Below are 17,006 nucleotides of genomic sequence, written 5' to 3'. Positions count from 1 at the left end.
ACCAGGGCTGTCAACCTTCAAAAAACCGTGAACTATGACCCTCTTGTTAGGAAGCACTCACCTATCTGGTATATCACTTATTATTTTGTCATTTCTCGGCAGGAATGTAGAACATGTTGTCCATGTTAATCATGTTCTCACACAAGAAAACTGATATCCGTGTATGTGGTTTTTCAAGGAAACTCAGTGTGATCAGAAAGATCAGAACCATTCTTCATATGCTTGTGCTCAGCTGGCAAAACCAGTCTATAGAAGGAAGAAGAAAATGTCCATGTAGTTGTCTGTGTTCACTGCAATACTCACAGTGTCATTTCATCAGTCACTATGGCACACGCTGCGCTACTGCTGCTCATCAGCTTGAGCATTTCTGTGGGTCCAGCCGTAAGTTTCTACGGGGCGTCTATGACCTTCATGCCTGGAAACAGATATCCGGATGGAACAGTGGAGGTATGTGCAGGTTAATACATAAGAACTAAGTTAAAGTTAATATCTCTTTCATTGAATGACAATTTATATTTGTTCTGTTTCTGTTATTTTACTTGAAATTAAACATAACGGAGAACTGAATCACTTAATGTTTTTTTAAACTCACTGTGAAACTTCAGTGAAACACAAAATAAGTTATTTAGAAAATGTCTCAGTGAAAGTCCAAAGTAGTTTTGAATGCATTGTTTATATCACGGATGGCTTATTTGCAGTTGTGCAGAAAAAGCAATGTCTGTTGTATGTGTGCCTGGCAGATGCACTTTTACTACAGAGAGTCTGGCAAACTGCCCTGTGATCCTCAAGTCTCATGGGTCTGTGATAGTGGCGACTGCGGCGATCTCACATACGCAGAACCTGACATGACGGATCAGGACCACTCGGGTCAGATCCTCTGGTGCCAGACTGAGCGTCACATGACCACCAATGTCAGTCGTGATGAACTCTTCACACTGAGGTAAGCTCAATGAAATCATGTCTTCTATTGTGAAAACAAGTACACTTTAGTATGTTTTTAAAAGATTACTTACTAATATACTTTATTAGATCTAGGTGTGAACTGAATGTAATGTTTTAAGAAACTTAACTGACACTGTAAAGATTGTGACCTTAAAGAGCTATTTCAACCTTATTTTACCTATAAAATGTAGTTTTGTTGGTATAAATTTATGTATGTTTAGGATGATTAGGTGACTATTTCTTTGACTTGAATAAAACCATTTTATTGTACAATTTTTGTCAGTGTGGTTAAAGAGTGCTTTTTTGACCCCATTAAGCAGGACGTCAGTACATTTTTATTTGTAATTTCGTAATTCTAATGTTTTAGAAATATGGTTGAAATGTTCTGCTGAATGTACTGAACAGAATTTATGGTAAACTAAAATGTATTTTAAAGTAATTTCTATTGAAAATTGTCAAGTATTTAAATATAAATAAATTGAATTAAATAACTGATACTCTGTCTGAGAATAATTTTTAATAGCAATTTTGTTACCTTAAAGAGCTATTTCTACCTTATTTTACCCATACAATGAGTTCCCTTTTAAGGAAACTCTGTGCCCCATCATGCCGTTGATGCTATGAGGACCCTTTCAGTGTGAACAGTGTCTGAAGCAGCTGTGAAAACACACTAATTTTATTGTGAGCGTTTCTCTTTAAGGTTTCTCCGTTGCCGTCTGGCTCTTTTCTCGATAGATGAGAGTCAGGCATCATGGGGATCGCAGATAAAGTTAGCAGAGGAATTTGAGAAGGGTGTTTCCCTTTCTCAGGTTTTAATCACTTACTTCAATATTATCTCATTTTGGATCTGGAAGCCTGCACTGCGACCTCTTTTTTCTATCAGACTGAGAATCCATTACTGGTCAGGCCTAACTCTGAGGGAGTAGCTGTGGTCAATGTGGAAGCGGACAGCACATGCCATTGGTCATTCTATGGCTGCCATGATTAAGCAGAGAAACATCTGTGACTCAGTCTCTCTTGAATCAGGGAAAAAAGACAAGGTCTGTCTCCTTGATGCCCCGATTATGCCTCCTAGCCTCTTTGGCAGTGCTGTTGTAGAAAGCAGAGTCCTGCATGGGTCCTGTTTGGTAAACTGGCACCCACAGTACTTAACAGAACACCCAATCCGGTATCCGATAACAGCACTGATTTAATGCCATACCCAACCTGACCTGAGCCGTTTGACATAAAGAGCTCAACCCAAACCACATTCATATTAAATACATCAGGTAGGTAAAAATAAAATAACTCTTGGGCATCATTGCTATTATCTTACACGTGTCATAATCACTGATACAAAGGCAACTTAATAAGTTAAATAATAGTATTTACACTGCAAGACTTAGTGGGTACCTGCCCACGTGCAGGACTCTGGTAGAGAGGTTTCAGGAGGCTAAGAGACAATCGATGGGTTTCCAGAAATATATTTCTCGCCACATCCAAAGCCCATCCACTTTCGGAGGATTCTGGGATGCAAGAGTTGTTACGTTAGTAGATTCCCCAATTCAATACATTCAGTTGTTTTCTGCAAATAAACCACACCAGAGCTCAGAGCAAACTGTTTCTCCCATCAAAGATGTTGAGACACATCTTTGGAAATTGAAAACCCGGAGGAAAAGGAAATTGCTCTTTCTTTGACAATGTGGTTACCGCTGGCCCTTGAGACAGCAGCGGAACAAAATAAATGATTCTCCACCCGACCCTCCTCCGGGGGAAGGAGTGGCGTTGTCCTCGCCATCTCCTGAGAAAGGGCAGCTTCCCACATCTCCGGGTTGCCCGTGTCAGGGCCGACATCGACATCCCTGGTCGACATCGCTCATCTCAGCCAGGCTGAGCCATAGATGGCACTCTTGGGCCACAAGTGTGGACATCGCCTTCCCTAGGGACGATTCCTCCAAGTGGCGGCGTTTGGCGGGCACAGGTGCACCAACCGCACTCTCCACCTGGGGAATGTCAACGTATCCCCTAGCCACCCTGCCATTGAGGGTAGTGAGGATGGGGGAGACAGACTAGCGGCTTCTGGCCAAAAAAGGGTCCGTCCACGACTTCATCAGCTCCTCATGCACCTCCGGGAAGAAAGTTACCGGGGCAGGGCGTGGTCGCGAGAAAGCACGATCGTCAACTCTGGGTCCGATTTGGCAGTGGTGACAACACCCAAGGAATCTTCATCCTCAGAGGACGATTGCCCATCCCCCGATGCTGCTATCGACATCTGATCTTCTATCGGCTTGCCGAATGAAACACTGGGCACGCCGTAAGACGGCACAGCAGAATCACCGGGGAGCTGCACAGAACAGCTGCTGCGGGAGGAGTGAAAGGTCCGTGGGGCCTAGCCCGGCGGAAAGGCTCTCACTGTAACCCTCAGATCGCCCAGAGCACTAGCTGATGGTTCTCTGCTCGTGGCAGAGAAGCCAGCATGGGTAGTGACAGAGGGAGCCCCTCCCATCCCCGTGAGGAGACAGAGGCGTGATCACAGCGCTGCCATGGTCACACACCTGTTGCCTATTTATACCTGTGTGCACGGGGAGTGGCTCAGGTATGCAAAATCCACTAGCCAATATTCAATGGTGTTTTCTCTTAAAGTCAGAGATGATTGGGGCTCCCAAGTGAATCCCCATAATGTCGTCACGACATAACTCGTAGTGGCCGACAGATAGGGAACTTGTAAACTTGTAAACTGAAGAAGTTTTGTTGGTATACATTTTTTTATTTGAATAAAACCAGTTAATTTTGATGTTACTATTTTTAGGTTACCACTTGTTGATATACATACTTATACAAATTATGTGCTACTTTATTTACAGCTACTGATACTAATGTGATCAAATTGTTTAAATATAAAATGGCGTAATAAAGAAATGTTTTATCATTTAAACTCTTTCAGAGGGTCTGGTTGCTGCTGGGCTAATAATGTTCATGATGTCCGCGAATGGATGCTTCGGAGTCTTGTTGACACAAGACAACGTTCAGACACTCGCACTACAAACAGGTCACCCGTTTCAGCAACAATACCAAACATAAGGTGTGTGCTTTTGAAAACGACTATTTTTCCCTAGACTCTATAGACTTTAGCCATAGCTTTCTGGAATAATTGATTCTGAGTGTTCTACTGCAGTCAAATATGTTTATGACCTCCAAAGTGTGCAGTATATTTCACCATTGTCTACAGCAACTTATTGTAGCCATAGTTTGCTTCAATCATCAAGAAAATAACTGTCTTTGATCTTTCTTCAGGGTTCCTCAGAACTGTTTTCAGAATCTTCACCTGCTGGTCCATGATCCAGATGGGGATGATGTGAGATGCAAGTGCCCATCTTGCCATCAACACCCTAAAATACATCTTGAGGAGGTAACATATTTTAATGATACACTCCCATGAAAAAAATCAGATTCAGATTAAAGAGGAAAATTAACTTTACCTTGGTGATTTAAATAACCTATAAAATATTATGGATCACATAAATATTGAATATAAAAATATTACTATTTCATTCATTAGTGAAAAGTATAGATAAAAACATATCCCTTTAAATAATAACTCTTTTAGCCAGTATTTGTGTGTGCTGTGCATTTTTTGTGTTTATTGGAGTAACACATTGCAAGTTTATTTACACATATTAACAGCAAATCAGAAAATGCTACCAGACCAGTGACCCATATTGGTCCTTTTTTACCATTGACAAACCTGCTGCTTAAAATGTTTCACATGTCTTTTAGTTTAGTTTATTTTCCATGTTAATTTTTCAATGAACAAAATGTGTGATATTATATTTTTGCTTCTAGGACTCATGCACCATGAGTAGTAATGGCACACTGGATGTGGGACTGCATGTTTTTGAATTCACACTGGAGGATTATCCTGTATCAAACATCACTGTGATGAATGGGAATGGGATCTCCTCTGTCAGAAACCCTTATAATCAGACTGCCGACGCTGACCCAACTCCACTCAGTCAAGTGCCTCTGCAGTTTGTAGTTGAAAGTGAGAGAGAATCATGTAGATCACTGGTTTCTTTTAAATCCTGTCCCCTATTGTCCACAACAATATTTGAAGGCCTGACACACTGTAGTTTCTGTAAATTAAGTATTAGGATTTCAGAAGTTTTAAGTGCAGAACGTTTTTTTTTTTTTTTGTAAGATTCCCATGCACTCTTTTGAACCAATTAATTTACACTTCCAATAATTCAAGTAAAAAATATTGGCTTGAAAACTTGGTTTAACTAGAAAAAAAAAATAATAAAAAAAAATAAATAAATAAAGCCTATGAAATTTCAAGATTATATTAATTTAGTTAACTTTTCCAAGCACTTTTAAAATTAGGCTTCCTCATATATCCAGCTTTTTCTGAGTCTGTGAATTAAAATACTAAATATATATTAAAATATATGGATGTTTATTATGTACATATGTTTTTAAAGCTTAATTTTGCTCATCTTGTAGCCTATTCTCTGCCTACATAAAACAATTAAAGGTCTGTCATCATTTACTCCCTTTCATGTTGTTCAAAAGCCATATTTTTAGCCATGTTTTAAAAAAAATAATTTCTAGCAGAACACAAAAGAAAATATTTTGAAAGAATAGAATGATAATCAGTGGGGTCTAGTATTGTTATGAATTTCACTGTATGGATGAAAACAATTCAAACATCTATCCCAGGCTCATTGGAATATCCTTCTGGAACCACAGGCATGTTTCTTCATGACACTGTCATGTTTAATAAACCCGCATCTGCAATGGAAGAAAAAAATATAGCTTATAGCCTGTCTAATGAATGTGTCATCTGAAAAAGTGCAGAAAATGTACCTGAAGCAATTCATTTCACGTTCTGCAGAAATGTAGGCAGTCTCACGCATTTCCAAAGAGACAAACGTCTTTTGCATTCTGCTGAAAAAACATCATATGCCTTTTGAATAACATGAGATGATACATTATATAAAATAATGTTGAAAGCAATTGAAAGCAATTCATAATTAGCCATATAATGTGATGAAATACAACTAATAGCCCCAGTGCCAAAGTTGCTGTCAAAGACTAGTAGTGTATGAATATGGTTTTGGTAGTAGTTTTCATGTATTGTGTAGCTCCAACTCACCACAGTTCTGTGCATTCACAACATTTTATCCCATTTCCACTGTTTTGCAGTCCAAACACCAGTCCACAGTTGTGCACCCGGGGTGAACAGGCCAAGTTTACTGACACCAACTCCCTTACATGGAGATGTTCAACACGCAGCTGTGGGAGGTGTTCACACTATCACCCTCCGTGCCCAGAGCTTGAGCCACAGGTCTGAAATATGCATTGTTCAAAACTAAACTAAAGACATTTTGGCACAATTTTACTGAATAGAGGGCAAGTCGTTATCGTAAACAGGTGACTTTTCGATAAATTCAGGAGGTCTATCAGATGCAGGCCCAGTTCTGTGGGTTTCAACAAAAGCAACCTCACATGAAAATGTAATAATAGCATGACAAAATGGATTTGGCAAATGTTCCAGTGCGTATTTGTGATTGCACTCTAGAGAGCATCAAAGGCTTCAATTTATAACAAGTTTTTGCCAATTATAGACATGTCTGTTGATTTCTTGAATGCAATGGACAATCAGAGGTGTTTAAATTAGTCAGAATCCACTTAATAGCACTCAAAACACCAGAACACCAAAGAATGGAGCATAAGCATATACACTATAATCCATTCAAAATTCTAATAAAAAATTTAGTTTCATGCTGCTAAGATTACCTTACGGCCATGTACACGCTGAAAAGTTACAGAAGCGACATCCACATTTAAATACAGGATTTACTTTTGAAATGACGAACAATGATAACCATATCAATGGACAGGACAAAATTATATGTCAAGATATATGTACATTAAGCAATGTAATACAGACTAATATATTAAAATACACATATTCTGATATAAAAAATGTAAAAGTAATAACTTAAATCTTGTAATCTTGTATTGCTAGATAAATCTGTTGAAATGCTCAGTGTAACTAGATAAAGTTGTCTGACGTGCACACTTGGTCATTTTAGTTTCAACAAACAGGTTTGCATATTCCAGTTATTTAGTACATGCTATCTAATCTTTCTGTCACTCTTGTGTAGTATCTTGGATTTCCAGGTCAGTGGACCATGGAATATGTCAACAGTCTTGAGAAATGCAAGTCAAGGTGTTACTGAGGCAACACTAACCTGGAAACCACAAGAATCCGACCTGCATCATCATGTACCCGTGTGTTTTGCTGCAGAGACACTTCAGAGGTAAAATGAGGTTTGTCCTTAAGCTTATTTGGAATTCACGATATGAATTTTCATATCACATGTCATTTGTCTTTTTCTCTGTAATTAGTCAGTCAGAGATGAGGTGCATCGTGATCATTGTGGCAAAATCAAGAGTTCTCTCAGGTAAAAAAAAAAAAAGATTTCTTAGTTTCTCATTTTCACAGTTTCTGTCATTGATTTTTTATTGTGTTATATGTAGTTCAGTCATGAAACTATAGATCTAGGTCATTTGCATGCAATTTGCTAGCCATCTCATTATTTAATACATGGGACAAGCTGAATAGCCTATGATTGTTCCTCTGAAACCCTCCACCTCCCAGCACCACCTGTCTAGGTCTGCTACTTGGTGTGTTTATGCCTATCAGCAGCTTATCTTACAGCTTGTCTGTGTATCTATTAGTGGTAGCAAATCCATACTTGCTCTACAGCAGCATTCAGAGAACTAGCCCATCAAGACCAAATACATTAACAATGTCATATTCATTAACAGTTTTTCAAGGAGATTATTCTCCAATTAATCCCCACTCCAATGTTATGATTTGTATTTTTCTTCTTATTAGTACATTGATAATACCTAGCTATTTTTATTGTTGTTATCATATTTTATTAAGATTAATCAATAAACAAATCACATCTCTCAAGGTGAAGCAGAGGTATTCTGTGAGAATAACAGTATCAGCATTGCAGTAAGCAAAGCCTCCATGAAGGGGATTGATCAAAATTGGCTCCAACTGAGAGATCCCACCTGTTCTCTAACATCCAATAACACCCATATCTTGGGCACCATGTCCCTCAACACCTGTGGAACCACGATGGAGGTACAAAAACCAACGTCTTTGTTCTCCAATCTAAAAACAATATTTGCTAGTACCCTATAAGTAATTTTAACAGTCAGCCGCATAATATTTTATATATATATATATATATATATATATATATATATATATATATATATATATATCTGTTTTCTGTTTCTGCCTGATCTTTTTACACACTTGATTTTTCAACACCAATCAGGACGCAGGAGACTTCTTGGTCTTCAAAAACGAGATCAATTCTTTTGAGAACCCTAATGAAGTGATCACCAGACGCAGTCAAGTTAAAATAGGCTTCTCCTGCCAATACCCCAAAGTGGCCAGTGTTTCTAACCACTACATCAACAAGAAGTCTGACTACATCTTCACTGAATCCAGCTTTGGCACTTTTAGTTACTCGTTTGATATTTTTACTAACAATAACTTCAGCAGTCGGGTAGATCCCAGTCTGTATCCACTGGAGATAAATTTGATGGATATGCTCTACATGGGTATTGCAGCTCATTCTGCTCTTCCTGAGGTCCGGCTCTTTGTGGAGTCTTGCAGGGCCACTCCAGATGACAACCCATACAGTGCCCTATCTTATGACATCATCAAAGAAGGGTGAGACTGCTAAAAACCTTATATATCTTCTATATCTGTTCCACATCAATCATATTATGTGGAAAAAAAGATTTTGCCTATATCTGTAGCATTTCACTAGACAGCTCCGCACACAGTGAAACCTCATACATGCAAAATCCACATACATTACCAGTCAACAGTTTGGAATAATGAATATTTTTTAGGTTGTTGAAAAGTCCAACACATATTATGATGACTTTCTTCCTTGATTTTTTTTCTCACAACCTATTAAATAACTGTAATATATTCATTACACAATGTTACTGTAAATTTTACACACACACACACACACACACACACACACACACACACACGCACGCACACACACTATCTATCTATCTATCTATCTATCTATCTATCTATCTATCTATCTATCTATCTATCTATCTATCTATCTATCTATCTATCTATCTTTCAAACCTATTCATTGCCATTAATGTTACATTACTGAACCTAAACTTAGGAGCCTGATAAAAATCAAATGGCACTTTACAGGCTTTTGCATCTGAACGCTTCATACTGTAAATATACGAAGAGTTCATTTTCAAAAACAGATAACTCCATTTTTATTATTTTTCATAAATAATTTTTTTATTGTGCATTCCAAGTAATATCAGTCAAACTGCAGTTGGGTTATTTTGATTAAGTAATAACTAAAAAAGTACACATAACTTACAAAATTCAAGTTAATTGAAAGTATGTTTTTTTTATATATTAAAAATCTTTTTGTTTATTTCATTTTTTTTTATTTATTATAAAGCAGGTAACTCTCCTAGTGAAAAAATAGTATACTTAAGTACAATTTATTTGTATATACTTTAGCATAACTAAATATATTTGTGTCACACTATAAATTGGTATACTTAAAGTCTGCTATATTGGAACAACTAATTTTGCACTAAATGCATTTTAGTTGTGCAAAAGCAGTGCTGAAGTTCAACTAAGGCAAGGCAAGTTTATTTATATAGCACATTTCATACACAGTGGTAATTCAAAGTGCTTTACATAAAAGGAAGTGAAATAGTCATTAAAAATAATGATAATCACAGCAATAAAAACAAGGAATTAAAAAATTATAATAATCATCATCATCACAAAAATAAAAACAAGGAATTTAAAAACAAACATTCTCAAGCTTTGTTCAAACTCTCCCACACTAAGAGAAAAAACTTTCCAATACAACTAAAGTTGCATTAAATATACTTGTTTGTACTAAAGTGGAACTACTCCAAGTATACTTAAGTACACTTTAAATATCCACTCTTTTATTTAATTTTTGAAATGCAGAATTCATTCAGCATAAACTTCAAATGTATTTTGGTGACATTTCAATTGCAATTCAATTACACTGTAAGAGTGTTGAACATACATTAAAATTATACTAATAACAAATTTTAGTGACTTTAAAATGCATTGCAATGGCATTCCAAGTAAACTTGAAGTGTGCTAATGGCACAATTATTGTATGCTTTTAATGCAATAAATTAAAGCACAGCTTAAGAAATTTCCTTTTACTAACACCCCCAGCATACAGTACCAGTCAACTCAATTATCCAGAGAACATCAGTGGAACTTAAAAACTGCGAATCGCCAAAAAAAGTCTTAATATAGGCACAGTAAGCGGTGCGTGGAAATAAACGTGAAATGGCCTGTATAGAACGCGAAAGTGTGTTAAACTTTAAGCTGTTAAAGTCAGCGGACACAACATTATAGGGGTCCTATTAGGCTTTTTCACTTTTTGAATTTTAGTCAGTGTGTATGTTTAAATAGAAACAAATAGATTTTCCCCCTGCTGTACCGAAAACGTACCGAAACGTGACATCAAAACTGAGGTACATACCGAACGGTCATGTTTGTGTACCCCTTATATATATATATATATATATATATATATATATATATATATATGTACAGATATATGTACAGTGCATTCAGAAAGTATTCAGACCCCTTCACTTTTTTCAATTTTGTTATGTTGCAGCCTGATACTGCATTTGCTTAAATTCATTTTTTTTCTCATTAATCTACACTCTGTACCTCATAATGACTAAATGAAAACAGAATTTTAGAAATGTCTGTAAATTTATAAAAAAATTAAAAAAAAATTAAAAAAACCCTGAAATATCACATTTACGCTGTACTTATTTGAAACACCTTTGGCAGCAATTACAGCCTCGAGTCTTCTTGGGTATGACGCAACAAGCTCTGCACACCTGGATTGAGGGATTTTCTGCCATTCTTCTTTGCAAATCCTCTCAAGCTCAGTCAGGTTGGATGGGGACCGTCGGTCTTTCCAGAGATGTTCAATAGAATTCAAGTCAGGGCTCTGGATGGGCCACTGGGACATTTCACAGAGTTGTCCCTAAGCCACTCCTGTGTTGCCTTGGCTGTGTGTTTAGGGTCATTTTGTCATGTTGGAAAGTGAACCTTTGGCCCAGTCTGAGGTCCTGAGCACTGTGGAACAGGTTTTCATTGAGGATAGATCTGTACTTTGCTCCATTCAGCTTTCCCTCAACCCTGACCAGTCTCCCTGTCCCTGTCCCTGCAAAACAGCCCCACAGCTTTTGGGATGGTACTCTGAAGGCGAGGAGAAGATGGTTTCTCTGCTGGTTTCCTTAAAACACGATGCTTAGAATTGAGGTTCATCAGACCAGATAATCTTGTTTCTCAGAGTCTGAGGGTCCTTTAGGTGCTGTTTTCCAAATTCCAAGTGTGTTTTCATGTGTCTTCACTGAGGAGAGGATTGAGTTTGGCCACACCGCCATAAAGCCCAGATTGGTGGAGTGTTGCAGTGAAGTTTGTCCTTCTGTAGGTTTCTCCCATCTGCATATATGATCATGTAGCTCAACTAGAGTAACCATCAGGATTTTGGTCACCAGTCTAGACAAGGCCCTTCTCCATCAATTGCTCAGTTTGGCTGGGAGACCAGCTCTTGGAAGAGTCCTGGTTGTCCAAAAGTTTTTCCATTTGAGAATTATGGAAGCCACTGTTGGGAACGTTCAGTGCAGCAGACTTTTTATTTTTGCAGCCTTTTTTGTAGCCAGATCTGTGCCTCGATACAATCCTGTCTCTGAGCTCTGCTGGCAGTTCCTTTGACCTCATGGCTTGGTTTTCGCTCTGATATGCATTGTCAGCTGTGAGACCTTTTATAGAGAGGTGTGTGCCTCTCCAAATCATGTCCAATCAGTTTAATTTACCACAGATGGACTCCAATCAAGGTGTATAAACATCTCAACAGTGATCAAGAGAAATGGGAGGCACCTGAGCTAAATTTCAAGTGTTGCTGCAAAGGGTCTGAATACTTGTGTACAGTAAATGGGATATTTCAGTTTTTTTCTTTTTAATAAATTTACAGACATTTCTAAAATTCTGTTTTCACTTTGTCATTATGAGGTACAGAGTGTAGATTAATGAAAAAAAAAAAAGAATTTAAACAATTGTAGTATCAGGCTGCAACATAACAAAATTGAAAAAAGTGAAGGGGGTCTGAATACTTTCTGAATGCACTATATATAATGTGCATTCATTTCTCATAAAAGATGCGAATAAATTACAAGAAATGCAACAATGGGACAATGAAGTTCAACAAATACTTTACAGAATGTGCTCTCGTTCTTTCTACTGACTTTGTGTTGAAGGACAAAAGATCAGTCACATGATTATGGAATTTTCAAGACTGTCAAGTTTACCAGAGCATTTACTGTAATCTACCGTTTAAGATCTGCCACTTAGAGATTTTCAAGCATAGATTTCTGCATAGATTACACAGTACACATTCAAGATAAGACATACTGTATGAATAACTTGCTCATGTAATCTATCTGTGTATCACTGTGTATCATCTGTGGAAGTTGTGGCCTAATGGTTAGAGAGTCGGACTTGTAATCCAAAGGTTGCGAGTTCGAGTCACGGGCCGGCAGGAATTGTAGGTGGGGGGAGTGAATGTCCAGCGCTCTCTCCACCCTCAATACCACGACTGAGGTGCCCTTGAGCAAGGCACCGAACCCCCCAACTGCTCCCCGGGCTGCCCACATAAATGGCTGCCCACTGCTCTGGGTGTGTGTTCAGTGTGTGCACGTTGGATGGGTTAAATGCAGAGCACAAATTCCGAGTATGGGTCACCATACTTGGCTGTATGTCACTTCACTTCACTTTTTTGAATATTCAGAATTAATGTATTGCTTTGCATTTTCACAAAATAGTTTGGAATAAATTATTGAGGGTAACTGAAAACTGAAGTCATGTGTTCAATGTGTACTTACAGGTGTATTATGGATGACACAGTTGAGGTTTATCAAAGTGATTCAAGAATGTATGACTTTGGGATCCAGGCTTTCAAGTTTACAGGCGGCTACAATGAGGTATTACAGAGTCACATAGTAATTCTAAATTAAATTCTGTTGAGCAGGAACATTTAACTGCAATGCACTCAAACTCTTTTGACAGGTGTACGTTACCTGCTCTGTCATTCTGTGCGCGGAAGGAAGTTCAAACTCAAGATGCGCCCAAGGCTGCCTCCAAGAACACGCACGCAAACACAAACGAGATGTGAGCAAAGAAACTGCCAGGCATTACATCACGCAGGGTCCCTTCCGTGTAGCGAGACAAACTCAGCATTCTGCAGCAGGTATGTTAATAACATCTAAAAAAAAAATGAAATGATTCTGCATCATGATTGTTCTCATAATCACATCTTTCTTCAGCTTCAGAAAATGGTGGTTCTCTTCATATCAGCGCAGGCACCGGGGTCTTCGCAGGACTCTTCATAGTCTCCATGGTGGTTCTGGTGGGATTGTTGGTGTATAATGGCAAAAAAACAAGAGCACCTGACCACATGTATCTGATGTCAAACTTCTGAAATATTTTATTTTCATTACAGATAGTTAAATGAATTTTTTATTTTATTATTATGAATCCTATCTGTTCATCTTATTAAATCTGATTTTGTTGGTAAAATCTGCATTACATTGTGACAGACATTGCACATCTCCTAAAGTTGCACATACATCAAGTGCATACGTTTTAGAAACTGTTATTGATTTTTGTGTGTATCAGATTCTGTCCAAAGGTAAAGACCTGATTTACATGAGCAAATTAATAGTTTAGAACAATAAATAGCAGATTAGAAGCATACTTACCTTTGAATATTAACTAGAATTATATTAGCATTATATTGTCTTTTTTTCTTTCCGACCCTTTTTCTCTTCACTTACGCAAGGTTTAACATTGATATCATTTAGTAACTTGGTGTTTAAATAATCATGGTGCCTGTGAGGTGGTGCGTGTGTTTGTATGTACATAGACTGTCACAAACAACTGTTACCTCAGTGAAAATTGTACTCTATCAAAAGTAAAAGAATAAAGTAAAATGAAAAGTAAAAAAAGTACATTCTGTTACAAACAGAATTAAATCAACAACAATTTCATGGAGTCAGATTAACTTTTGTCTTCCAATTACTGGTCTAAATAAGTAGGTGTTGGCCCAATAATTATAGTGACCCTGACATGATCTTATATTTTTGTAATTCTGACCTAAATCGACCTAATATAAAGACAAATGTGCTTTTATGCCATCATTCCCTGCTAATACTGCTGTCTGTTGTGAGTTTGGTCTCTTTTTGCTTCAATGGTTTCATTAGACAACTTAAATAAAGTCTCTTTATTGATTTCAATCTCTCTTTAAAGTTTGTATGAGGCACCAGCAGTACTTGATGAGTATTTTACCCCAAAAGCAAAAAGACCTAAATCTATAATGAAGATGCACCAGGCTCTGCATCAACCTAACCCAGGGGTGTCAAACTCAGTTCCTGGAGGGGCGGAGCCCTGCAGAGTTTAGATGCAACCCTAATTAAACACACCTGATCCAGCTAATCAAGTTATTTAGGCTTATTTGATAACTGCATGGTATGTGTGTCAGAGCAGGGTTGGACCTAAACTCTGCAGGGCTGTGGCCCTCCAGGAACTGAGTTTGACACCCGTGACCTAACCAGTTCTGTTTGAGTTATTATTTGATAAACTTTAAGTCTGTAATAGAATGAACGAACAAACAAATGAATTAATTAATTATTTAATAAATAAATAAACAAACAAACATTGTATGGTCCCACTTTATATTAGGTGGCCTTAAATACTATGTACTTACATTTGAATTAATCATTTGGTACAATGCACTTATTATGTACGTACATGTTTTTACATTGTACTTATATTTTTAAAATACCTATATGTAATTACATCTGTAATTAATTTCTGTAATTACATTTATAATTACACTGTTGACCCATCCCTTACACCTTAACCCACCCTTAAACCTACCCATACCACCAAACCTGTCCCTAACCTTACCCGTATCCCACCTCAATAGCAGCAATAGTGTTTTGCAATACAATATGAACACAATAAGTACATTTTACTTATTTTTAGATGTAAGTACATAGTAGTTAAGGCCACCTAATATAAACTCAGTAGTTGCTCCGTAAGACATATAAATAGCACTATAACATCACAAAATTTAACAAAAGGACATCTGTTGTGCCAAATCATTAATCATTATGTGAAAAAATTATATTATATGTAGACAATGGAGATCAATGTTTGACAAATTGTGTAGAGCACAACAACTATCACAGGACATTCATTTCAGCTGCTCAAGACATCTGAAAAAGAAAGGTGCGGACAAAAAAGGCAAAAATGTTGAAGGAATGAAGTAAAAGTGGTTTTATCATAATCTTCCTGGAACAACATCATACTGCACTGTATATATCATAAGCATCAAACTAAAGAAGCTTCCTTGTGTAAAATACATCAGTCATACCATCAGCCGCTTTTTGTTCTCATGTCATGACACAAGTGAGATTTACTGTGATATTACACATGTTCTGTACACATTTTCTTGCTACTGTATAACTTTATTGTTTTTCTGAAATCTATTTAATTCCTTTCTACTTACTAGTCAGCGTCAGAGTTTATTTATATAGCACCATTTATACAGCCACAGCTCACCAGTGACCAAAAGCATCATAAAACATAACACAAATAAAAAACAGACATCATTCCTGAAAGACATGACCAACAAATGATTGATTATTAAAAGCAAGTGAATAAAAATAAGTTTTTTGGTAACCAAATTGGTGCAGATCTAATCTGAAATGGCAGACTATTGCATAGTTTAGAAGCCACAATAGCAAAGGCATGATAACCTCTTTGTTTTAGTCTGAACCGAGGAATAGATAAGTCTTTTTACCATCAATTTAAAATGGGCTAAGAGAAATTTATGTAATTTATTATATATTATCTAAACCCCCAAAACCCTTTGACCCCCTATAGAAGGCTTTATCCCCTGATGGACGTCAAAACTAGATGGGTCAGATGCGCATGAAAGTTGCATGTTACTATAACAAACACTGTGTGTTTTCTTTCAGAATCATCACTGGCTGGTAGAAATACAAAAATAGGTTACATAAAAGTTTTTACCCAAAAATGAAGATACGGTAAAGGTGTGAATAATTACATTTTAGACACATTGTCAGTAATTTTGCCAATGAAACTAAAGCCCTCGGAGAACTGTTGTGCACGCTTTTAAATCCACGCTTTTAAATGAATCGAGTGAATCAATGATTCAGTGAACCATTCATAAGGCAGTCACTTGCTTTGTTTCTGAATGAATCAGCCCTTTGAACAAATAGAGTTTAGCGCCTACTTGCTTCAACACACCTGCCTGGAAGTTTCTAGTGTGCCTAGTAAGACCTTGATTAGCTGGTTCAGGTGTGTTTAATTGGAGTTGGAGCTAAACTCTGCAGGACACCGGCCCTCCAGGACTGAGTTTGGACATCCCTGCAAATGAGATACATTCATTCATATAAAAACATGCACTCTGTGTTCTGACTTAAAAATGTGCAGCACCCACATTTATTCAATTAAATCATAGCCTTTTGAAGTTTAAATGTCACATTAAGCCGTATCGTGGTTCCTGTTCCTCAAATTTAAGACCGCTTGAAATTATAATTAAGAATTTTCTTATATCGTTTAAAGTATTTAAGACTTCGTATGGCCTTAAATTGGATAAGACTAAGTTTAGGATTCTTTAAGGACCTATGGAAAATCTGCCTTAAAGGTATTTTTCATAATGGTTTCAGTGACTTTTTGAATTACTTGTTGCCAGTGGGCAACATTCCAGGTACCCTCACCGAATATACTGACTATGCCTTATTGCTGAGCGGTTCTTCTTTTAGTGTGGGATTTGCAGATGAGGGGCTCAGCAATCCCATAGTACCCACCACGCCAGGGCCTTGTGATGGATTTA

The 17,006-nt window shown here is 37.3% G+C and overlaps 1 protein-coding gene across 1 annotated transcript; it reads left to right on the top strand.

The window, feature by feature from the left end:
• Nucleotides 1-246: 246 nt before the first annotated feature.
• LOC131532878 (uncharacterized) lies at nucleotides 247-14,370 on the top strand. Its single transcript, XM_058764669.1, has 13 exons — nucleotides 247-447; nucleotides 741-940; nucleotides 3,866-4,003; nucleotides 4,216-4,330; nucleotides 4,765-4,963; nucleotides 6,124-6,265; nucleotides 7,089-7,244; nucleotides 7,333-7,388; nucleotides 7,908-8,083; nucleotides 8,283-8,683; nucleotides 12,969-13,065; nucleotides 13,151-13,331; nucleotides 13,408-14,370. The coding sequence occupies exons 1-13, from the start codon at nucleotides 325-327 to the stop codon at nucleotides 13,560-13,562; spliced, it is 2,139 nt and encodes a 712-aa protein (XP_058620652.1). The 5' UTR covers nucleotides 247-324; the 3' UTR covers nucleotides 13,563-14,370.
• Nucleotides 14,371-17,006: the final 2,636 nt, after the last annotated feature.

The sequence above is a fragment of the Onychostoma macrolepis genome, chromosome 24 (genome assembly GCF_012432095.1).
Source record: "Onychostoma macrolepis isolate SWU-2019 chromosome 24, ASM1243209v1, whole genome shotgun sequence".
NCBI lineage: Eukaryota > Metazoa > Chordata > Actinopteri > Cypriniformes > Cyprinidae > Onychostoma > Onychostoma macrolepis.
This window is presented reverse-complemented; position numbering and strand designations above follow the sequence as displayed.